Raw genomic sequence first — 25891 nt, forward strand, 5'->3', positions numbered from 1 at the left:
AAGTGACTCAGACAGAAGCCGGAAAACTGCTTGCACACTGGAGCTACCCTTTTCTCTTGCTGCTGCCTTTCTACCAAGTAAACAAGTCCAGGCAGGTCTACCAGACACCCCGGCCAACTCACTGACCTTGGGCAAACAGTAATTGTTGTTTGAAGCCACTAAAATCCTGACGTCAGAAGAATTTAAAGGTTAAAAAAAATGTGGATCTTCAAGTCAATGAAATATGGTATTTCAGTAAGTACATTTCAGTATAATACCAGCGTATTTAAGTGTCTAACGGGTGTGTCTAGGAGGAAAATATACAAATTTTAGTGAGCAGGGTTTCTATATCACATTTTGGCTGCTAAAGGTCACTTTTGCTTATTTTCTGGTTTTTAGTTACATTTCACATAGTTGAAGTCACTGAATTAAGTGATCACTGACACTGCAGGGATACTGCTTTCTGCCACAGAATATTAGAGCAAGATAAATTATCCTGTCCATCCAATGGGAAAGAAACTAACAATCACTAGAATTAAATGGTGAAAAATTATTACTTTGTCATTCAGGTAGGTACTGTGAATCATAAATTAAGAGTGACAATGCTGGCAAATATCTCAATTTTATTAGATTAAAATATATAATTTTATCAAAACACTGAAAATGCAGTGGCATACTGTGAATTGTATTTATTACATTTGCAATTTTTAACCAAAATGATTCTAAATACAAAAGAGGTTCCAGTTCCCTCTTATTACAATACTGCATTTATAGGCATGTTATGACCTTGTTCATACTCCGCTGACATAAACAAGATATATTTTGTTAACAAAAGGTCAAATGACAGTTCCCTTGTGACAGGTGCATTTCCTACACTGTTGCTTTAGAATCCAGTTTCTGGATTGTGATAGTAGCTACCATTTACAAAGTGCTTATTTCCCAAACAACCAAATAATAATACCTGACCTGGGTGTATAACTGAAGATAAATAAGGAATAAAAGTAACAACTTTACCCCTAGGCAATTTCTTCTCCACCTATACAAAGAGTTACATAAATTCTTGAATTATTAATTTAATGCAGAGTTAGTTACTGAGTGCTTATAATGTGCCTGACACTATACTTAAGACTATGGACAGAAAATCCCCACCAAAAACCAAATCTCCTAAATTTCTGAATTGGAAATCAACTGAATTAAGGCATTTTCTAACATCTAAAAATCCTATCATGCACCAGAAGCTTTACATACAACTCCTTCTGTACTTTAATACTCATAATACTTACAAGAACCATGACACATTTTAAAAATGACTTTAACCTCTCTGAGAGAAGTCACACAGCTAGTAAGTGGAGGAGCTGGGATTTAATTCAGGCAGGTCTATCTGGCTTTCTTTACCACCCAACACTGCCTTTTGCTGTCTCTGCCTTGTGCTTTTGATTTATGGTGAGAAGAGAATTGCTTCAATTTATGCTAGAATAAAAGACAAGAACAAACTCATAGAGTAACAAGGGGAAAAAAGTCATCTTGGAAGCAACTCATCATGATAAAATGCTTGGAAACCCCTCCTCCCCATCCCGCAAGGCATGTGACCATTAGTCCCCAGTGAGAACATTTAAAAGGTCCCCAGCATCCTGATAGGCTCTCTCAGATGCACCAAACACCCCTAGCATCCTCCTCAGTCATCCAGTGTGGATTTACCATCCAGAAATTCAATTATTCTTAACTTTATTAAACATATTTGTCTATAAGGCTCTGAATAATGAGTTCCACAAGTAATGATTGTATTCACAAAAGCAAAACTTTTTCATTTACACCAAAATTATTTTCTTCACATTCTAAATTTCCAACAGGGTGCCCTTTAGTTTTAATAATACATATTTGGTGAAAATTCTCCAATTTTGCACAATCCACATCCACCATGATTCTCTATTATTCGATATTGAACTTTTACCTTTCAAGGATGGATTCTTTTTTTTTTTTTTTTTAAGTATTTGTTTATTTATTTATTTATGGCTGTGTTGGGTCTTCGTTTCTGTGCAAGGGCTTTCTCTAGTTGTAGCAAGCGGGGGCCACTCTTCATCGCCGTGCGCCGGCCTCTCACTGTCACGGCCTCTCTTGTTGCGGAGCACAGGCTCCAGACGCGCAGGCTCAGTAATTGTGGCTCACGGGCCCAGCTGCTCCGCGGCACGTGGGATCTTCCCAGACCAGGGCTCGAACCCGTGTCCTCTGCATTGGCAGGCAGACTCTCAACCACTGCGCCACCAGGGAAGCCCACAAGGATGGATTCTTAATAACATCTATTGAATGTTTATAATCTATCAGGCTTTTTACTCAATCTTTATATGAATTACATCACTTAATCCTCACAACCTTTTGAGATAAATTCTATTACTATGCCCATCTCGCACATAAGGAAACAAAGGTCCCGGTAATTACAAGCTTGTGTGCTAATTATTCAATACCACAGAGCTAGTTAGTGGTGACATTGAACCCAGGTCTGACTCTAAAGCCCATGCTCTCAATCCAAATTGCTATCCTTATGTGGACACAGACCAACTCTAAAATCCACTCATCTTCAGAAAGTTGCTTAGCATCCGTCTCTTTCTGAGATCTTCCCCAGCTAACGTTCCTCACTGCAAGCTTCCCCAGCACTTTCTTGGATCACACTGCTCACCTCCTCCCTTTTCATTCTACTTGTCCCTGGATTATGGCATCCATTTCCGAGGCTTCAATAATCCCTATCTTTCAACCAGGAAACTGAGCCTTAAGTAACTTGTCTAAGACCACACAGCTAAGAAATGGTAGAGCAAGGACTCAAATCCGACCCCAATCCTTGCTCTTAACCCCTACCCAATGCTGCCTCCACAAAGGTAACTTTCCTCAGTAACTGAACTGCTTCTCAATGTGCCCCACTGCCAATGCTTCGGTCCAGGCACCACCACCATTTAGTTTAACCTTTAACTAGACCTCCTACTTCACACCCCTGATCCTCTATCCACAATGCCCAACAGAAGTTTCTGCAATGATGGAAATGTTCTATAATCCACACTAATATGGTAGCCACCAGCCACATGTGGTTTCTGAGCACTAGAAATGTAGCTAGTGCCACTAAAGTATTTTTCATTGTATTTAATTTTAATTAATTTAAATTTACACTTAAAAAGCCACATGTGGCTGGTGGCCACCATATTAGACAATACAGCTCTACCCAGTCCTCAAGTCTCTCCTATTCCCAAGCCGTGGCATTCACAAGGCTCAGCCACTTTCCCTCTCCCCTTGGGTTTCAGGAGTTCTCCTGGAGACTCATAATAAACTCCCCTTTCCTTAGGCTTTTGGGTGCATTTCTGTTTATTAACTAAAGGTTATGACTTAGTCTGATTCTCTTTTTTTTTTTAAGAGGTTGGATTTTTTTTTAATTTTAATTTTTATTTTTTTTTTAAATTTTTTGGCTGAGTCGGGTCTTAGTTGCAGCACATGGGATCTTTGTTGCGGCACACAGGATCTTTTGTTGCGGTATGCAGGATCTTTCATTGCAGCATGAAGGCTCTTCATTGCAGCGCACGGGCTCTGTAGTTGCGGCACATGGGCTTTCTAGTTGAGGCGCGTGGGCACAGTAGTTGTGGCACATGGGCTTAGTTGCCCCACAGCGTGTAGGATATTAGTTTCCCAACCAGGGATCGAACCCCCATCCCCTGCGTTAGAAGGCTGATTCTCAACCACTGCACCACCGGGGAAGTCACTTAATCTGATTCTTAACTGTGAAAAAAGTCTCTCCTCATGAGTTTCTATTTGATAGAGGCAGGATCACAGTGATATGTTCCTCTCAACATACTCAGGGAAGGGCCTTTCAGTGAGGAATATGAAGCAGAAATTTCTGAGGGGACAAAATGAAGAAGACAACCCTAATATAAATACTTTTTCCGGGAATTCCCTGGCAGTCCAGTGCATTCACTGCCTGGGGCCAGGGTTCAATTCCTGGTCAGGGAACTAAAGATCCCACAAGCCGTGCAGAATGGCCAAAAAAATTTTTTTTAAAAAATGCTTTTTCTAACTGAGAACCTTGTCAATAAATATTATAAATTGGCATGCATTATTTTCAAAAGAAATTAATATTTATAGCACAAAGGGAAGACTCTGGCCCATGTTAATATTCTGCTTGGTTGGCAGAGTTTTTAAAAACATTTTTGCACTAACTTTAAAAATTGAAGAATTTAACATGCACATCAGGATTTTCAGTACTTCTTGAAAAATCCAGTGATCTGGAGACGCTGGGCCTGCATTCCCCCATGACAAACATCTGCTGGAGCTGAGAAGCAGCCGTCCTCTTTCACTAGGCAAACACCCTCCAGTTTGCCACAATCCTTACTACTCCCTCTCATACGGCTGACACTGAGGCCCAACCCAGTTCCAACTAGTAATTATCCTCGAAGCAGGCTTTTCCACCTATTTCTATTACACGCTTTGTGCCTATGGCCATGTGAGTCTATGACCCCTAACAGAGCGTTACAAAGAAATTTCATATCCGTTATTTCATTTAATTCTTATCACAATCTTATGAAGAAGGTCGTATTTATTCTCCCTGTTTTATCCATTAGGAAGCTGAAACTAAAAGAAAAATGAAGACAGTGAGAGAAGCATGGTTTTCACTTAGGTCCCATAATTCCCTCTCTCATGCTTTTTCTACCACAGGACATACTGCTTGACAGTAGTCTAAGAACAGTTCTATGATTTAAATTTTGGGCAAATGACTTACAATATAATGTAAAGAAAACATCCTTCAATATCTTGCTCAAATTGTCACTGAGAAAATACGGCCAGGTTTGATGAGTTGGTTATTGTAAGTACAACGTCAAAGCCATGAGGGGCTTCCCTGGGGGTCCAGTGGTAAAGACTCCGTGTTTCCACTCCAGGGGGCGCGGGTTCGATCCCTGGTCAAACTAAGATCCTGTAAGCCGTGCGGCGCGGCTGAAAAATTAAAAAATTAAAAACAAACAAAAAAAGCCATGAGTGTCCCTACAGAAGTGCTTCCCAACCTTTGACAGCACCCTGAGTAATGAGACAGGGGTCCTCCCAGCCAGAAGCACTCAGCCCAGGGGCTCCAGGGGCTCCGGGCCCTAACAGGCAACGCTGAGGGCTGAAAGCATCATTACCTCACCACACCTATAACTTAAACCCCCAGAAGGGGACTTCTGCTCCAGATATTCTAGAATTAAAACATTAGTAGATTATGGTTACCAAAGGGGAAAGGTGGGGGGGAGGGGCAAATATGTATTATAACATATACACACTACTATATATAAAATAGATAATCAACAAGGACCTACTGTATAGCACAGGGAACTCTATTCAATACTCTGTAATTTGGGAAGAATAGATATATGTATATGTATAACTGAATCACTATGCTGTACAACTAAAACTAACACTGTAAATCAACTATACTCCAATATAAAATAAAAATTTTTTTAAATATGTTAGTGGAAAACACACTATAACTATACATTAGAAAGCATCCATACTTGGGCATTTACAAATTCTTCCAGCAGTTTAATACCTGGTTATAAATGAGAAGAGCAAATGAATGATTTCAGGCGGTTCTAAAAGGCTGGCAAGAACTGGCAAACTTTCTGATATTTCTATTTGCCAGATTAATTGATGAACGTTAGGGTGGTCCATGGCCAATTATATCCATTAACCATAAAAGTCCCAGACCTATATCCATGAATTTAACAAACCACAGGTTTCTAACCCTGATATTAGAATTTAGATTACAGCACTTGGCCAATCTGGGAATCTGTTCCAAGCAGCAAAGGCAGTACTGCAATGTGAGCAGAAGAGGCACAGTTGCGAATAGGAGGAAAAGCTGTCATCAGTTTTACAGGGTACAAAATTCAAATGGAACCCATGTGGGGACCAGGCTATTCCTAAGCTTAAAGCCCACTGGTCCAAAGGGTACAGCGCAGTTCCCCTAGACAAAGGTCTTGTTTGAGATCATACTAGTTATTTATCTCCCCAATATCCAAATTTGTTAAAGTGTTAAAAATGAATAAATCAATGAATAAACAAATGCTCCATCCTCCCTTGTAGCTAGGTGGTCTTGTGATAGATTTATGACCAGATGTGAAGCTAAAAGCCAAAGAGCCATCTTCAATCACGGGGCAAACACAGGGATGAAAGCCACAAGCTGGAGATGGCAGAACAGAAAGAGATAAGGACCACCTATCTCCAGATGTCTTGTTATGTGAGAAAAATCAGCCTATAAACACCCGCACGCAGCCAACAAGGCCCTCCTCATTCACAGACCCTGCTGTCCATCAATAAACGCATAGCCCTTCCTGATACCACTCAAAGTCATATCTATAATTTTGTAATACCAATACTTAGAGCAGGTAAAGAAGGCATTGCAAGGGTGTAAAAAGGATGTCTAGGGGCTTCCCTGGTGGCACAGTGGTTGAGAGTCTGCCTGCCAATGCAGGGGACACGGGTTCGGGCCCTGGTCTGGGAGGATCCCACATGCCGCAGAGCAACTAGGCCAGTGAGTCACAACTACTGAGCCTGCGCGTCTGGAGCCTGTGCTCCGCAACAAGAGAGGCCGCGATAGTGAGAGGCCCGCGCACCGCGATGAAGAGTGGCCCCCACTTGCCACAACTAGAGAAAGCCCTCGCGCAGAAACGAAGACCCAACACAGCCATAAATGAATAAATAAATAAATAAAATTTTAAAAAAGGATGTCTATCCTCTTTTTACTTAATGTGTATTGTCACTTGTTGATCGGTTAGCTGATTTGCTAGCTTTTCCTCTGAAAAACCAAGTTCAGCCTGTTGTGATTTCCACGGAGGCTCCATACTGGTCCTTCTACACCTTCCTCAACAAGGCCTCTGAGAGCTGGTGTAGCACCGTGAAGGTGAATGAAGGGCTGTGGGGTCCAATGAACCAGGTGCATGCACATCCCCAACTCTGCCTCTTCCCGGCTGTACCTGATCCTTCATCTTTCAAATAGGAGTAAAATACTAGCTTCCTAAAATCATCTGGAGGATTAAATTAAAAAAGGCACATAAAACATAGTGCCTGGCACGTGGTATGTACTCAGTAAATGTTAACTATTATTCATTACTTTAATATCCTTGAGGCTTTTCAGCTTCCTCCCTGAAATAGGATACATACTGTGTCCATATGTGCTTAGCAGTCTAGTTTCAAGTCATTTTTTGGATTTCAGTTTGCTAAATGTATAATGAAATATATTATATATCTATATCTATCTGCATATATATTCATCTATCTATCTACATTCATCCATCAGGAAAAAAATCTTTTATGTTGCCATGTGTTTTGACTTGGAGTTTAGAAATATGGTCACCATATGGGGTCCATTCACCAGTGCTGAAATTTGTCAAAGAACAATGGCTTTTTGCTCAGCAAACATTCATTGTGAAATATCTACCCATTCCTCACTTTATATTGACTAGAGGAAAACAGCAGTCAACATGTCAAATCAGCAAATGAAGCAATGAGGAGAAAATAGCTGCCTGAACATGTCAACGCTATACACATGAGCAGATTTCAAGGAAAAGAAGGAAAGAAAATCATGAGAAAAGCAAGAGTCAGTGTTCATTATTCTGCTGCTACCAGAACAACAACCAACAACACGCCGAGCTGCTAGGGCATGGGCTCATCTCATGCCCACCCCACCCCAGCGGTGGGCACATGCTGGATTGTTGACCTTACATCTCTTTTCTGAGACTTGCCCTCCACTCCTCATCCACAGGCTGCAGCAGTGATTATCATATTCCTGCAATATGACCCCACTTCTAGCCACAATCTTAGAATAGACAGCTGACCTGGCTGGACCAATAAGTCCCTTCCCAAGGAATTCCGGAACTGGGACTGAGTGCCTGACATCAATCTCTCCCTGCCTACCTAGACTATAACATGTAAAATTCAGGAGCAGCTGGCAGCCATGTTCTGCCATGTGGACTAAGTAAGAAACACTGAAGCCAGTGTGAGCAACAGAAAAGAATGAAGCAGACACAGACAAACCCATGAGCAGCATGGAGAAGGCACTTCCTGGTTCTCCATATGCTCCAGTCTCTAGTTCACTTCCTAAGGCCCACAGGCATCCCCATCCTTGCTTGGATTCTGCAAGATACCTGAGCCTCCTGCCAGGCTGATTTCTGTTCACAGTACCAAAGAAACCTAAGAGACTCCACCATTATATAGTATTAGAAGGCAACTAGTTTCAGAGTGACCCCTATAAACCAGAGGGAGGCCTCACTTTGAACTAACACACAACACAAACCTCTGTTGCTCCAATTTTGTCTACTATGTTCTAAGTTCTGAGCTGGAGGCCTTGAGAAACAGTAATGAGGATCCCAGAACATAAGGTAAGCAGAAAAATGTCAATGCATGTGAGGAGGTGTTTACATGAAGAGTGAACTAAGGGAATGCAGCTATCAGGAGATCTGGAGGAGGCCCTGTGCAAGCATTGCTAATCCCAGAGCAGTTTTGCAAATGAAAAGTTTACAGTCGCTAAAGCAGAAATGCCCAGAGATCCATATAAGGGCACTTATCAGAGCATGTGCAAATCCTATCAGTTTTCCTTTCACAAAATCTTACAACTTTTCTCAGTATAGCCTTCAGAATTTTACATATGCATGTATTATCACCTTAAAAACAAGTTTAATTATTTTTTAAATATACTGCTAGTATCTAACTATTTTTACCTGCTATTTTTTATTCAAATATTCAGAACTTCAGTTATAGTCTCAATGAACCAGTCCCTAAGGGAAATAAACTACCAAATAAGTAACCATTTTTAACCTTAAAACCTGTGTCTTTTGACTATGATTATTTATTGCTCAAATTGTGGCACTCTCCCAGCTAAATCCCATTTCAAATAACTAAATGTGTTGCCATTTTGATCCATTCTCCCTGCAAATCCATCCAGTATGTGCCAACAGCTTTAACCTCAATTTTCCACATATGTAGGCGTGGGACTACTAGGCAACAAAAGCAACAGATCAATTTTTTAAGTAAACACTTTAGAAAAGTAGAAATAAGCAATGCTGGACACTAAAAATACTGACTATAATAGCATCCCTAAAAATACAAACTTGATATTTGTGCAATGTAAAAAATGTCCATTGCTTCAAGTTTTCAAGATCAAGTTCGGTCCTTCAGGCTCAAGAATGCAATTTACCAGTAACTATTTAGTGGTAAGATATCAAAAAGGGCCTAGTGTAAAATATAAAATGTCAGTTAAGTCAAAGACACTTACAAGAGGGCCATCCTGGTTCCAATGGACCACTGGAAGCTACTCAGATCAGAGTAATCTCAAGAAATTAACCTTTTGTTCAGTTATCAACAAATCAACAACTTAGAGTGTGTATATTTCTTCTGGGTTCAATATTGATACTGATCTGTACCTTCAGATGTATGCAACTCTTAAAAATTCATTTATAATGAATTATAATTTATAATATCAATTATAATTATAATTTATAATTATAATAATTATAAATTATTCAAGAATAGGTAGTATAGCAAAGCTGCAAAACACAAGGTTAATATACAAATGTTAACTGGCTTCCTACATACCAGCAATGAGCAAGTTAAATGTGAAATGAAAAATACAATATCATTTATATTAGCAACCCCCAAAATGAAATACTTAGATATAAACCTAGTAAAATATGTACAAGATCTCTATGAGGAAAACTACAAAATTCCAGTGGGCAAGCTCAAAGAACTACTAAATAAATGGAGAGATATTCCATGTTCATGGATAGGGGGACTCAATACTGTCAAGATGTCAGTTCTTCCCAACTTGATGTATAGATTCAATGCAATCCAAATCAAAATCCCAGCAAGTTATTTTATGAATGTTGAAAAACTGCCTGTAAAGTTTATAAGTAGAAGCGAAAGACCCAGAATAGCCAACTCAACATTGAAAGAGAAGAATAAAAGCTGAAGGACAGATGCTACCTGACTTTAAGACTTTCTATAAAACTACAGTAATCAAGACAGTGTGGTATGGGTGAAAAAACAGACAAATAGATCAATGGAACAGAACAGAGAGCCCAGAAACAGACCACCATAAATACAGTCAACTGATCTTTGACAAAGGAGCAAAGGCAATACAAGGGAGGAAAAATTGTCCCTTCAACAAATGGTGCTGTAACAAATGGACATCCACATGCAAAAGAATGAATCTAGACACAGACCTTACACCCTTCACAAAAATTAACTCATAATGGAATATAACCTAAATGTAAAATAATGTAATGCAAAACAATAAAACTCTGTTATGTCAGTCCCAAGCCTATGCTTGGACCTAGCTCAGGAGTGCCCTGTGTTAGGAATGCCTGTAGCCCTTGCTCAGGTACATATATATCATTTGTAGTGAGCTCAGCAGACATTTCCCTCACTGGGGCCCCTATTTATGGAATGGCTGGCTCTTGTGGTTCTTATTTTGATCTCAGGATGCACTTCAGCAAAAAAACCATCAGGGGACTTTGAGAAACAAGATTTATTACTCACGGGCCTTGGAGGGTATACAGTACACCTAAGAGCCACACAGCAAGGTCACAGGTTGGAAGGGATGAGGGGGGAGAGCACATACAAGAGCAGACCTGGGGCCCTGCCTTTATTAGGGTCCGAGGGTGGGGTGTCTAGGGTTTCATGGAGTCACTCTGTATTGGCTAATTTCAAGCATAAGAGTGGGAAATGGGATGCAGGAAGGGAGGAACAGGGTCACTCAGGTGGTCAGTTATCTAGCTACCCAGGGCTTTCTGAAAAAGGGACCTTCACAGGTGGGGGGCATCTAATTCATTATCCGGTTGTTTTGCTAGTAGCTGTGTCATACAGCGGGCAATGTTTTATTCAAGATGGATGTCATTTGAAATGGATGCCTCGGCACTTAAAAGCTTAATGTCAGGCACTTACACTACAAATTCCCAGAAGGTAACACGAGAGAAAATCTAGATGACTTTGGGTGTGATGATGCCTTTTTAGATACAACACGAAAGACACAATCCATGAAAAAAAAAATTGATAAGCTGAACTTCTTTAAAATTAAAAACTTCTGTTCTGTAAAAAGACAATATTGAGAGGATTAGAAGAGAAGCCACAAAGATTGACATATACACACTGATTAGAAGAGAAGCCACAAAGATTGGGATTGACATATACACACTGCTATATGTAAAATAGATAACTAATAAGGGAACTCTACTCAGTACTCTGTAATGGCCTATATGGGAGAAGAATCTAAAAGAGTGGATATATGTATATGTATAACAGATTCACTTTGCTATACACCTGACACTAACACAAAATTGTAAATCAACTACACCCCAATAAAAAATTAAAAAAAAAAAAAAGACGAGAAGCCACAGACTGGGAGAAAATATTTGCAAAAGGCACATCTGATAAAGGACTTTAACCAAAATAAAAATGGGCCAAACACCTTAACAGACACCTCACCAAAAAGAAAATCTACAGATGGCAAATAAGCTTACGAAAAGATACTCTACCAGTATACTCTACTCTTTGACATCAAAGAAATGAAAATGAAATTAACAATAAAATACCGCTACGTACCTATTAAAATGACCAAAATCCAGACCTCTAACAACACCAAATGCTGGTGAGGATGCAGAGCAGGAACTCTCCTACATTGCTGGTGGGAATGCAAAACGGTGCAGCCACTTTGGAAAACAGTTTGGCACTTTCTTACAAAACTCCTGTCATACAATCCAGCAGTGGTGCTCCTTGGTATTTACCCAAAGGAGCTGAAAAGTTATGTCCACACAAAAACCTAAACATGGATGTTTACAGCAGCTTTACTGATAATTGTCAAAACTTGGAAACAAACAAGATTCAGTAGGTGAATGGATAAACAAATTGGTACATTCAGACAAATGGAATATTATTTAGTGCTAAAAAGAAATGAGCCATGGACTTCCCTGGTAGCGCAGTGGTTAAGAATCAGCCTGCCAGTGCAGGAGACACAGGTTCGAGCCCTGGTCCGGGAAGATCCCACATGCTGCGGAGCAACCAAGCCTCTGTGCCACAACTACTGAGCCTGTGCTCTAGAGCCCGTGAGCCACAACTACTGAGCCTGCATGCCACAACTACTGAAGCCCGCACGCCTAGAGCCCGTGCTCCACAACAAGAGAAGCCACCACAATGAGAAGCCTGCGCACCGCAACGAAGAGTAGCCTCCCACTTGCCACAACTAGAGAAAGCCCACGGGCAGCAACGAAGACCCAACGCAGCCAAAAATAAAGAAATAAAAGAAATAAATTTATTTAAAAAAAAAAAAGAAAGAAATGAGCCATCAAGCCATGAAGAGACACGAAGGAACCTTAAATGTATGTTACTAAGTGAAACAAGCCAATCTGAAAAGCCTACATACCGTATGATACCAACTATATGACAGACATTCTGGAAAAAAGCAAAACTATGGAGAAAATAAAAAGATCAGTGGCTGGGATGGGGTAGGGTGAGATGAATAGGCAGAGCACAGAGGATTTTTAAGGACAGTGAAAATACTCTGTATGATATTATAATGATGGATATGTCATCACACATATGTCCAAACTCGTAGAAGAGTTTGTCCTAAGTAAAATGTGGACTTTGGGTGACAATGATGGGTCGGTGTGGGCTCATCCTTGATTAAAGATGTACAGTTCTGGCGAGTGATGCTGATAGTGGGGAGACTATGCATGTGTAAGAGCAGGGATATGTGTGGGAAATCTATGTACCTCCCTCTCAGTTTTGTCGCAAATCTAAAACTGCTTAAAAAAAAAATTGTCTTAAATTAAAGAAGAAAAAGAAGAGTAGGGTAGAATATTTTTTTAAAAGAAAACAAACAAAAAATAAAACGGAGGGGGTAGGAGAACCACCCCTGAGAACTATGAGAGCCCACAGACATATATGTACCTACAGATAATCCACACATCAGATTAAGCATAACTAACCTCTCTAATTTAGTTTGACCTTCTGGAGAAAAATTATTCATTCTTTCAAATTGTTTAAAGATCTAAACTTTGAAATGTAAAGAGAACTTATTAAGCCACTCAAATATAAATTCAAAAATATTTCAAAAATCAGAATATAATGAAATAACCTAGCTAGTCCCAACACCCTTTCTCCCCAAAGAAAATCTTCCTGTAAAATATCAGACAGCTAGGATTTTCCAAGTCCCAGAAGTGCCAGTATGAATACTAAAGCAGATTACTGAGACTGTAACAACATGGGAAGCTTTTTTTCTATTGCGGATAACTGACTCCAGAAAAATATTAATCCAGATCTACACAATAAAAGGTAATAATGTTAATTTTAAGTTTTTCTAAAATTAGAATTTAAATGTATTTAAATATTATATTCATCTGCTTTTAAAATGAGGATAAAGAAGACAAAACTCTCTAAATTCAAAGAAGTATATAGTCATGTTTTATATTTATGACCAGCTAAATGATAACAACCCTTAACATTTTTATAGGACGTTTGATATATTAAGTATTTTCACATATATTATGTCATTTAAAACTATGAACAATCAATTTCAGATGAGGATCAAAGAGGGTTAGTGACTTTCCAAATGTCACAGAACTAGTGTAATGATGCTTGAGCACTCTTTCCAGAAGCACTGGCATATAAGGAAAGAATAAGGAGAAAACTAAGGGAGAAAGGGAAAGAGAAACTGATTCAAAGACAAAGAAGAGACAAAGAAGAGTTAGAAAAGAGAGTTATTAAATAATTAGGAAACTAGTTTGGAGGAAGGGCAGCAAAAACCCTAATATTCCTGGAGGAATGGCTGGGACCCAGCACTTTATTCGTTTAACCCTCATAATAACACTATGAGGCAGGTACTGTCTGAACTCCCATTTTACAGCTGGGCAGGTTTTGAAGAAGTGATTAAGATCACACAGCTCGGAGATGGCAGAGCCAAGAGTCAAACCCAGGCTTCTGGGACTTGGATCCCTGGCCCCAATCACTGTTACACGGCGTCCAGAGAGAGGCAGGCTAGATGCCACGCCTAATTTACCAATACCCACCTTTATTTATACATTTATTTACTGTGTGTACAACATCAGGATCTCTTATGAAAGGTGTCTTAATTTCCTCCCTCCACCTCCACCTAACTTTTTAAAAATATAGGCATTCTGGTTATCTTTCAACTTCTCCTTCTTCTTCTTCTTCCAAATACCAAGAAACCTCTGACCACTGACTCCATAAAAGGGAAAATACCTTTCAGATTCAGAGGAAAACAGGAAAGCTCTCTGGCTACTGTGCCGTGTTCCCACCAGCAGGCGGCAGGGGCGCATGGGCGTGGCCTCTCATGGCCTCACTCAGATGACCTTAGGCGAAGTGGGCAGATCAAGGGACCCACAGCAGGGGAACTCGCGGCCTGGCCCAGCTACATCTTCCCAGTTGTCAAGAGAAGCAAACAAGCCAGACTTTTATGTGAAATCCAGATTTTAAAAACTTGGCTACTAATACAAACTTCTAAAAACATTGTGTACAGACAAAATCTGTTTGCGGGTGGACCTCAGCCCACTAGCTGCTGGTTTATAATGCCCAGTCTTCCAGTGGAGGGCAGCTAAACTGGGGTAATTAAAATTTCATCCCTACCTCAATGTATTCCCCATGGAAGACACAGGATACACAGCCCTTGCCCTTCAGGAGACCAGCAGGGACAATGAACTCATCATTTCAGGACAAGATGGCAAATGGAGAGAGAGAAAAGGCTGCAAAAGAGAACACAGAACCCACCAGCCACATACCTCCCCTGACCCCTGGCTTTCACATAACAAGTTTGGGAAGCGGCAGTAAAAAGATGACAGAGTAACCCCACCTTGGTACATCTAGAGAAGAGATAAAGGGACTCAGAACTATATGCAACAAGCAAACAAAAATTCAATAGCCCCACTTTTGTGTATCCAAGGTGATTCTTAAAATAGTGAAGCCTTAATGGAACCACAGCAACAGGCATGGCGGTACCATAAACAAAAAATAAAACTAACTTGTACTGAGCACCATCTATGCTCCAAGTACAATGCCACGTGCTACAGGAATATCATCTCATGTAAACCTCCAAACAATCCTGGGAGGAATCATTATTCCCAATTTATAGATAAAGAAACTGAGACTCTGAAATCCTGAAGTTTGGGAAACAGCCAATCATTTAGAGCCAAATGATTCCTTTCCCATTAATTTGCTGACCCGGCTAGAGAGAGTCCAGCTATTATTATAGATACACAATGGCAAACAATCAAGAACAACACATTAGCTACAATAATTAAAAGTGTAAGGGGGTGGGGAGGTAGAATAGGTAAAGGAGATTGACACAAACCTCCAGTTATAAAATAACCATGGGGACGTAACACACAACATAAGAAATATGGTCAATAATACTGTAATAACTTTGTATGGGGACAGATGGTTACTAGACATAGCATGGTGGTAATTTTGTAATATATGCAAATGTCAATTCACTACGTAATACACCTGAAACTAACATAATACTGTACATCAACTGTATTTCAATTTTAAAGAAAAAAAAATTTTTAAGAAGTATAGGGCAGGTATTAAAAGCAGAGATCCTCAAAATACAACACAGCCCATAGTAGGCCTTGTTTATGAGACTATAAGGTAGTTTCACAGATAAATATAAAAGAAAGCATAAGCACCATTCAATAAATGATGCTGAATAACCGCAACTTTTAGAAACACCATTACGTTCCTCAATTTACACCATCCAATGAAATACATTTCAAAATAAAGTAAAAAGTTATTTTTTTACCAAATTATATAACTAGGATAAAAGAAAAATGAATATTCAATGAATCTCTGGGTAAAGAATTACTTTCAAAAATTAGGAATAATGGAAGAAATTTCAATTATAAAAAAGGACAGATGGTTAAACCAAATAGTAAACATTTTCTATATAAAAAATAAAAAGGCAAACAATGGAGTATAAGACATATCTGGATACATAAGAGACACATGATTAATATCCTTACTATATTTATAGAATATATATTTACAAAATATCGTTCAGAAGAACCAGGAGACTTCAATAGAGAAACAGAGGACAGGAACAGACAATTCACAAAAGGAAAAAATAACAAGTAAACAAGCAAACAGAAAAACACTCACAAGTCAGCCAAAACATACAAATTAAACATCAATGAAGTACTACAATCTATCAAGAAAAAAATTTATTTTTTATTAATTTTTATTGGAGTATAGTTGATTTACAATGTTGTGTTAGTTTCTGCTGTACAGCAAAGTGAATCACTTATACATATACATATAGCCACTCTTTTTTAGATTCTTTTCCCATATAGGTCATTACAGAGTATTAAGTAGAGTTCTTTGTACTATACAGTAGGTTCTTATTAGTTATCTATTTTATATATAGTAGTGTGGTATATGTCAATCCCCATCTCCCAATTTATCCCTCTCCCCCAGAAAAAATTATAAATGATAATATCCATGGCTGGTCAGATGTGGCAAAACTAATACTACATATGTCGCTGTAAATATTATAAAGTGGCACAAGCCTTTTGGAAAGCAATATGGCAATCTTCTTACAATTTTTCCTAAAGAAATAATCCAAAATCTGGAGAAAAAAAAAAAAACAAAAAAAACCTATATGCACAACAATGTTGTTCATCATAACATTTACAAAAGCGAAAATAAATAGCCAACAGTAGGTGACAGATAAATGATGCTGCTGTACCTAACAGATTACCAGTACCTTGAGAGCAGGGTATCTTATGCATGATGGGAGTTCCAGGGCCAAATTCATATAGTACAAGCATTAAATAAATATGGGTGAAAACTGAAGGAAAAGAAAAATATACAGCCACTTAAAATGATAATTAAAGACTAGGTAGCTGGTGGCACAATTTTAAGTGAGGGCAAGAACATAATAGTGTATGATTACAGTCATATTTTTGAAAGTTGCATTAAAAAAAACTGCTAGAAGGAAATACATAAAATACAGTCATTGTGCTAAAGATTTATGAGCAATTATTCTTTATTATGGTTATATTATCTTTATTTAAAATGTAAACACACTCCAGAGGGATTATTATTATGATTACTTAAAATATAAATTGATCCTTAGAAACTGAGGTTAAAAATTTAATAACTAATAGAAAATACATAAAATCCCCAAATAGCTCCACATTATAGGTAAATCCACCCAGCTAAAAAGAAAAGCACAGTCATATAGAGAGGTTAGCACTTGACATTCATAACTTAGATGAGATGTATCATTTCTGAGTCCTAACTCAGTAATAAATGAACACATCACAGGAAGCCAAAATACAGCCACTTAAACAGCTGTTTTTGCTCCACTCCTGGTTTCTTCTGAACTCTCTCCGGCTCTGGGCTGAAAGGGCTTAGAATAGTTATCTTCTGACACCTAGGCTTCCAATGAGACTAGGCCAATTCTCTAATCTATGGAAATTCAGAAAAGCAAGACAGGCCAGGGGTAGGGTAGGCTGGTGGGTACAGGTCCCTGAGTTGAACTGTAGTTCCATCTCCTAGAAAACCAAAACTACATAGAGAGAAAAAGAGGGTACAAAACTTCAACGGCTTCTCTAAGGCACTGTATTTCAAAACTGTGGTTTTCAACCCATTACGGGTCATGAAATCATTTGCATGAGTCATAGTTAGGATTTTATGGCTACAACAAAACAGAAAATATCAGTATCCATGTCACATTAAAAGGATACCATTTAATAAAACTTCTGTTTCAGTTACATATGTGTGTTATGTGTCAGTGTACATGAGTCTTGGGTAGCAAATCTAAATATATTTCTTACTATGATTTATGGTCAAAAAAGTTTCAAAAGCATTACTCTAGACGATCCAGGCCCTGATTTAAGGCCCAGAAAACCACCCAGAGCTAAACTGCTTAGTGTTTGAAACTAAAGGATTCATCTGGAGATAAGAATGTAGTGAACCCAGTTCAACTAGGTGTTAGGCACCAATACAAAACAAACGCCTCTTTAATATTTCATCCAGGAATAAAGAACCGCTGTCATCCAAAGGCTCTGGAAAGCATCGTTTTACATCACCTCACAGAGCGCATGCCACTTTTTTGCCCCCTCTGCACACTTTCTTCAGCTCCAGGTGTAGGATGATGGGTCTGCAGAGACTTTACACTTATCTAGTCCTTATGTGGGTACATCACAGTGCCAGAGTCACAGCTAGGAAATCCTGCACTCTCCTCAGCCAGAGGGAGAAACCAAGGTTTACAGCGAAGAAATGCCCAATGCCCAAGGTCAATGCAGGGTTGAGCGGAGATCAGCCTCCCAGTCCAGTTCTTTTCCAAGATTCCTTAAATTAAAGGCACATGAGAGCACAAAGCAGCACTCCCTGCCAAGAGACAAGTAGGATGACTATTTTTTCTTTTTTGGTCTTATTTGTTACTTACATCTCTGAATCAATTTTTCAGACTAATGACTAAATGAAGCATTTGGATGGGGAGGACCCCAGCCCTTAAAAAAAAAAAAAAAGTTAATGAGACTGCTTACTGAAGTTGCACGAGGGAAGTTATTTTTTCTGCATTAGGGAATTTCTAGGTTAATTGTGGCACTCTCCTTGGGAGACCTATTCACATAAAAATAAACGAGTGCTGCCTGCTTTTGAATTCCTTCCATTCTGATACTGTAATTGAGAAAAAAAGCTTGGCTTGATGGTACGTATACAATGAATATAACTTAGTTTAGTGTTACAGATATCAAGAGATCACTACTTATTTTGTCTTAAATCACCATTTACTTATTGATTTCTAAATGGTACTGTTTTAATTTCCCCAAAGCTGTTACTTTGTAAGGACATCCAGTCGGCTCTCAACAAGAAACAGAAAATCGCTCCCTCTCAAAGGCAAATTCAAACTGAAAACAGAGCCAGGGAAAGATGCTGTGCAAGGAAAAAATAGTATTTCCATTTTTAAAGTTTTGATTTTGTTTGCTTAGAAAAAGATCAACTCTCTTTAGTCTCTTATGGCTACTACTGTCCTGTGATTTTTTTACCTATTTTTCTTTTTCAAAGTAAGTTTAGCAACACTTGAGATACAAGATAGCTGCTCAGGATTTCAAAATCTGAGAGTCCCTCACTTCAGGAGCGTCAGAACTGCCTCTCTAACATTTTCCATTATCTTGCAATATCCAGATGAATGTATCCTGATTAAGATCTTTGAGGTCCTAGATAGAATCTGGTTTAACTACATAAATTAAGTAGGAAATTCAGAACCATCAGGAGCTTTGGGGTCACTAGAAGCTAAGCCCCTCTAGCGAACCTCCTTAAACAGCTTTCCCATAGTGATTTTTTTTCTTAAAAAGTCAATTTGTATTCTGACCTTTAGAGACCCAGAGGCAGCCTGTTTCCAGACAGATTTGCTGACATGAAGACTGCCTCATGCTCTGAATTCAGGGTAAAGGTCTAATTTTCAAAATCATATGGGGCAAATTCCCATTTTGGAACCTTGAAACCAGCAATTACTACTTCCAAGTGATGAATCTCTAGTGCATAGTTGAAAGTTTATTAATTTTATGCCATTAAATAGAGACTTGACACACTCAAAAAATAGTTCAGATGGCTTCTAACTTTGTCAGCTTCAGGGACCTCACACCATCACTCTAGGAAGTCCTCAACTTTCAGAACTATGCTTGCACATTGGGAAAAACTTTGATTTGCATTTAAAAAATATTTTGATGCAAGTGTTATAAAATGCATGGTACATAAAACTCCATGAGCTCAACTGAACTGATCCAAGGTCTAAGTATTTAGTGAAACTAATGGTGTCAACCAGAGAACCAAGATAGTGCGATTCCACAGTGAAAAGAATCAATGGTATGAGCCAATAGTATGAGGATTTATAAATGATATTTTAATATATCTTTTCAAGAAATAGTCATAAATGAACCTATTTACAAAACAGAAACAGAATCACAGACGTAGAAAACAAACTTATGGTTACCAAGGGGAAGGGGAGGGATAAATTGGGAGACTGGGATTGATATATACACATTACTATATTTATTAAAAGAGCTAACTAATAAGAACTTACTGTATAGCACAGAGAACTCTACTCAATACTCTGTAATGACCTATATGGGAAAAGAATCTAAAAAAGAGTGGCTATATGTATATGTATAACTGATTCACTTTGCTGTACAGCAGAAACTAACACAACACTGTAAATCGACCATACTCCAATAAAAATTATTACTCCAATAAAAAAAAAGAAGAAGAAGAAATAGTCAAGTAGTGACTCTTAGAGTGGTTCAGAGTTGGGAAAAGGGACCTCCCTGGTGGTCCAATGGGTAAGACTCCGCGCTCCCAATGCAGGAGGGGACCCAGGTTCAATCCCTGGTTGGGGAACTAGATCCCACCTGCATGCCACAACTAAGAAGCCCGCCTGCCGCAACTGAAAAAGATCCCACATGCCACAACTAAAACCTGCCGCAACGAAGATCCCACGTGCCGAAACTAAGACCTGGTGCAGCCAAAATAAATAAATAAATATTCCAAAAAAGAAAAAAATCAGAGTTGGGGAAAAAAGGCCTTAAAGATTTTTAAAAACCCAACCACTCTCTCATTCCAACCGCTTCCCACCCCTATCCCTTGTTGTAACACTACCCTGGCCCAAAGTAAGGTGCTAAGCTTCTCTCAGGTTCAACTTAAACCTTTGCTCTAAGAAACTCACAACCTCCTCAGGCCCATTCCATTCCAAACAGCTGATAGATCAGCCATTGCTTAATTCATTCAATGAACATATATATATGGGCTGCCTCCTCTGTGCTAGGCACTGGAGGTCAGACCGTATACTGAGACAAAAATGGGACCCCCTATTACCCACTGCATGGTCCTATGTGCCCTTAGGGCCTACAGAGAACACAAATAACAATGTTGCCTAAATTGGTCCCGAATGAAGTCAAATATAAGGTGGCAGTTCTCCACAGTCCCTCACTGGGACTTCCCTGGCGGTCCAGTGGTTAAGACTCCGTGCTTCCAGCGCAGGGGACGCGGGTTCGATTCCTGGTTGGGGAACTAAGAAACCGTAAAATGCGAGGCGCGGCCAAAACCGAAAAAGCAAACTCCGCAGTCCCTTCCCATTACCTTCCCCCCTGCAGGCCCCCCCCCCACGGTCTCCTCCACAACACCCTCCCACCACACCCTCAGCTCTTTTTATCTCCCAAGAGAATTCCAAATTCTTGCACTCAGAGGTTTTGGGAATGTTCACTATCACAATTACTCCTGTGGAGACACCAATTTTCCAGATTCCTCCAAGTGTGACACTCAGAGCTGAGTTCTGAATTCAAGCTGCCTGGCTCCTGAGTGCATTCTTAACCAGTTCGTTCTAGTGCTTCTCAGTGCACCAGGAGTTTTCTCTTCCCCCTCTAGCTAGAATGCCCCTTCCGACACCCTAGCTTTCTCACATGAACTCCTACTCATCCCGCAAGACCCACCTGGAGGAGAGCTCCTTGGCCTCTTCTCTAACCACCGCAAGCAGAGGAGATGCCTCGACGACCCCAGTGGATGGTGTTTGTACCTGTCTTCAACACATCTCCTTACGTGAGATAAAAATCTGACCCCCTTTTACTCCTGGTGAAGGAACAATTTTCTATAACTGTCTAATAGTAATTACCTAGAGAAACTCTCTGTATGAATGCTAAGATTGTTGAGTTGTGTTAAGATATGCATATAAAGAACTTACAAAGTTAAAACGTCTGGACAGGGCTGGCTCCCACCTGGAGCAGTCTCTTCTGGCTTTCAACACTTGAAGAGGCTGCCACTGGACAAGGGAGCTGCAGGTAGCTCACCAGCTACCCTGGTAAGCTGCAGGCTAGAGATCGATCTTGACCAAAATAGAGCCAAGATGTCTGTGAGGAAACTCCTAAGCAAGGAATGTTAAAATGGCAGTCACTCAGAAGAGACAGTCCAGGTGGAAGCTGGGAAATGAGGAACCCAATGTACCAAAGTTGGGCATATCCTTTGGAGACAGAATCCAGCTACAACCAAAGCAAAGACAGACTCAGATAAAGACAGTGAGTTCTGAGAACAAATTCCATTTTATCATAGCACCAGAAATCTATACTTGTAAGTCAGAGCGTTTTTATATTTCTTCTTCCTTTTCTTTTTTTTTTTTTTGGCTGTGAGGCAAGGCTTACGGGAGTTCCCCAACCAGGGACTGAACCAGTGAAAGTGCCGAGCCCTAACCACTAACCACTAGACCACCAGGGAACTCCCATTTTTATATTTCTTCTATTTCCTTATATTGTCTCCCTTGGTATCCAGTAAAGTTCCAGGCTGTCTTAACTGTGCTCAGATGAACTGAGGGTAAGGGTTTTTAGCCACTCTTGGGCCTGAAGATTAGAATATCACCAGCCCACAACTAATGGCAGCCATAGGGTGAAAATGGTAGTCCAAGTGAAAGAATCCTCCAAAGGTAAGTAAAATTTAGGGAACCACAATGGCTGTGGAATCCAGCTACTCTTCCTCATCTAAAAATTCTCTTTTCAATATTAAATCTTAGAGTTTGTGGTTTTATTTTCTTCTAAAATCTGCCCCCCCCCCAAATAAATTGTGAGCATCTTGAAAGGACCTTGTCATTTTCACCAATGAAGTGTACACATGTGCTTGGAACACAGTAGGGACTCAAATGTTGGTTGACAGAATGAATGAAGCAATGCATTGACTTTCAAAGTTTTAAGGCACCTTTAAAGGCCATCCAGTCCAATCCTTTTCTGTACATTTGTCCAATAGAACTTTCACAGGTTGTCATAAAGTTCATTCAAACAAATATCAATGAAATGTCTACAACAGTTAAGATGCTGTGCTTTCAGGAACAAGACCAGTCACCAACACAACAAATGTTTATTGAGGGCCTACTGTGTGCCAGCCACCATACTAGGCCCTACAGCTATTACAATGAGTAAGACGCACATAGCATCTTAGGGAATTCATGGAGAAGAAGATAAATGGATAACAAGTACCTATGACACTGTTATAGATGGAAAATGTTAAGCGTTTTCAAAGGCTATTGGGAATCAGAGGTCAAAAAGGAAAACCAAGGTTTCAAAAGAACTTACGGGACACTGCCATTCAGGAATGGGACAATATTTTGTGGCTTAACCTTACGGTTCAGGAATGAAAACTACTAGTTTCTAACTGAAGTGGTTGATGGAAATGGCTTGGTAGGTTTTGATGAAAATCAATATTCTCTCTTTATATCTTTATCATTATGTCAACTGACAGTGACACTGGATTTTGAAAAGCAAGAATACAGATCAGTTCTCTTTTAATGGAAACCATAATCGACACTGAGCTCTAAATAACAAAGCTCTTGTCACATGTGACTATACGACCTACAGAAACACAGACTGGTCAACTTGAGTAATAATAAAAATAAATGTAAAGAATAAATCCTAGCCTTACTTATTTAACAGCAACTGCATAATAAAATATCTTCTATTACTTACACTGTAAACTGGGAAAGTGAAAATTAAGCTTAATAAATAGCTAAACATTGCATTTCTGTTGTCCCATAATCAAATGAAACTTATCTTCACTCTCTGTCATATACGCGACTTCAGCTTCTCCAAATACTCTGAAATGCACCCCGACTAAAGCTGTTTCCTTCAGGATAAATACAGTGAAATGGAAATCAGAAGACAGGAGCCAGGCCTGGCTCGGCCACTAGCTACATGAATTTGGGCAGGTAAATTCTCTGGCCTAATTTTCTCATCCGTAAAGTGAAGCCGTTACAGCAAATAACCTCTAAGATCCCTTTGAACACTCAGGAAAAAAAAAAAAAAAAAAAAACTATGAAAACTAACCTCTACTCCCAAAGCGTCAACCAAAGCAAAAAGTTTCAAAACTAATTATTAAAGGAGCTTAGGTTTAACTACCTTTCTGCCTCTCTTACTTGATTCAACAAACTTACTTACGAATTTCCTACCGCAGTTCGGCTGAGCAGTTTCATCTCCAGTAGTTACAGACAAGGAAAGTGATGTCTATCAATATAATCTTTTTAAAACACGATACTGTGACAAAGAATTTCTAGGTCCAGAAGCAAACTCTTTTGTAGAATTTTGCCTCCATGGAAAAGTTAAACACTCATAAGGCTTCTTCGTGAATTTCAAATGGTTTCTACATCCATGTATTCCACTGCAGCCATGAATTTCTTCTGTTCTTGGCAGACTGCTTGCCATTGGTGTATGTTTACAATGTTTTCCCTTGAATCTGCACAGGAAGTGAATCAGGCACCATTTGGCCATTTGTATGGAGTATGATGTAAACAAAAATATGTCATTAATATCGTCATCCTAGTTATACTGAAGAACCTATGATATGAATAGACCTATCAGGCATATTTTTTGAAGCCACACTGTATGCAAAGCACTGAAATGACTATAAAGACAGTATGAACACTTTGTTGCTTTACCTTTGCCTGAAATTTTACAAGTCACCAAAAAAAAAATATTTTCTACCTGAGCATAATTTGAACTTACATTAAGAAAACGTAACTACTATTTTAAGGTTAAAAGCTCCTTGACATATACCTCTATAATGTGATATTTTTTAGAATACTAGTTGATATTATAAAAGCAACAATTCCAGATCAAAACCATAACTACTATATTCAAGCATCATTCCTCTGGAAATTAGCTTCATCTGCATAATTTATGCATATTAAAGGACATTAAGTTAAAGCAAAAAACGCACTGTCTGAAAAACAAGGGAGGATACTAAAGGCAGAACAACTAGTTCTACTTCTGCAAATTAAGCAAAATTAGGCAAAAAGAAAGGACGCAAGCAAAGGGAAGGAACTCAAGAGCTATTTGCAGCAGTGGTCCCTTGAAAGTTCTAGGAGTTTCCCCTTGAGCTTGAAGAGACAAGGGGGGCAAAGCAGAGAAGTCACCTCTCCTGGGCAGAAGCCCTAATACTCTTCACAACTTGCAATATTCATTGAATTCAGTGTAAGATGTCTGGGAGATCTGGATTCGGTGGGAATGTCTGGGAGAAGGGAGTGGCATTTGCTTTCCTGGGTCTGGAGCCTTAAGAACTATACCAGAGTTCTCAAAACCCCTTAGTTATCTCACAGAAGCGGCTCGGAGCATCCTCCCCACGCACACACCTGCAGGGCCGGGCAGCTCCACCCTCTCCCCTTCCTGTCCTCGGAGCTGGACCAAGGTCCAGTGGCCGGTGCACCGTTAGTTCAAGGGCCACCCTGGCTCCGGCAGGCGCCACCCGGGCAAGGCCAGACAGAACGCCGCGGTCCGGGCTCCGCTTCCCGGAGCCACGCAGCGGCGGCGACGCGCAGCTGGACACCGGCACCACCAGGATGCGCATTATAATAACAACTTGGGAGAGCGCTCTACACTCGCGCCGACGTGGAGGCACAGCCCCTGAAGCGGGCTCTGGGACCGCCGGCCCGTCCCGCCCCTCCTCGCGGCCGAGGGGCAGCGGTTCGTACCTGTCCTCCGAGACACTGATGACGCCCTCCTCCTTGGGCACGATCACGGCCATATTCACCACCTCCTGAGACCCCTCGACCCGCTGCAGCAGGATCGGCTTGCGGGTCAGCGGCTTGGGCTGGATCTCTGCCGCCATCGGAGGAGGGGGCGCACTGCGGGCGCCGCCGCCAACTGCGCCGCGGGGCCGGCCTGAGGAGACCGCTCGGGCACGGGCACAAGCTGAGACGGGGACTCTGGTTGGCCGGAGCGGGCCGCCGGGGACCCGCGATCATAGCCTGGCCGGCGCTCCCGGGAACGACTCCGCGCTCCCGGCTTCGGGCACCGAAACCTCCACGACCGGCGCTGCAACCCGGCACCACCGGAGGAGGGGGCGGAGAGCCGGGGGGGCGGGGCAGGCGGGGGCG

At 40.3% G+C, this 25891-nt stretch overlaps 1 protein-coding gene across 2 annotated transcripts in view; it reads right to left on the reverse strand.

The window, feature by feature from the left end:
- WDFY2 (WD repeat and FYVE domain containing 2) overlaps positions 1–25864 on the reverse strand; it is a 172856-nt gene extending 146992 nt beyond the window's left edge. For both annotated transcript variants that reach the window (XR_005017260.1, XM_036831820.1), the window contains exon 1: positions 25487–25864. Coding sequence is in view for 1 of the 2 variants with exons in the window: in XM_036831820.1 (XP_036687715.1) it covers positions 25487–25623 (137 nt within the window). In the remaining variant the exon portion in view is untranslated. The remainder of the gene's footprint in view (positions 1–25486) is intronic.
- Between the last annotated feature and the right edge of the window lie 27 nt (positions 25865–25891).

This window comes from Balaenoptera musculus, chromosome 18 (assembly GCF_009873245.2).
Source record: "Balaenoptera musculus isolate JJ_BM4_2016_0621 chromosome 18, mBalMus1.pri.v3, whole genome shotgun sequence".
Lineage (NCBI taxonomy): Eukaryota > Metazoa > Chordata > Mammalia > Artiodactyla > Balaenopteridae > Balaenoptera > Balaenoptera musculus.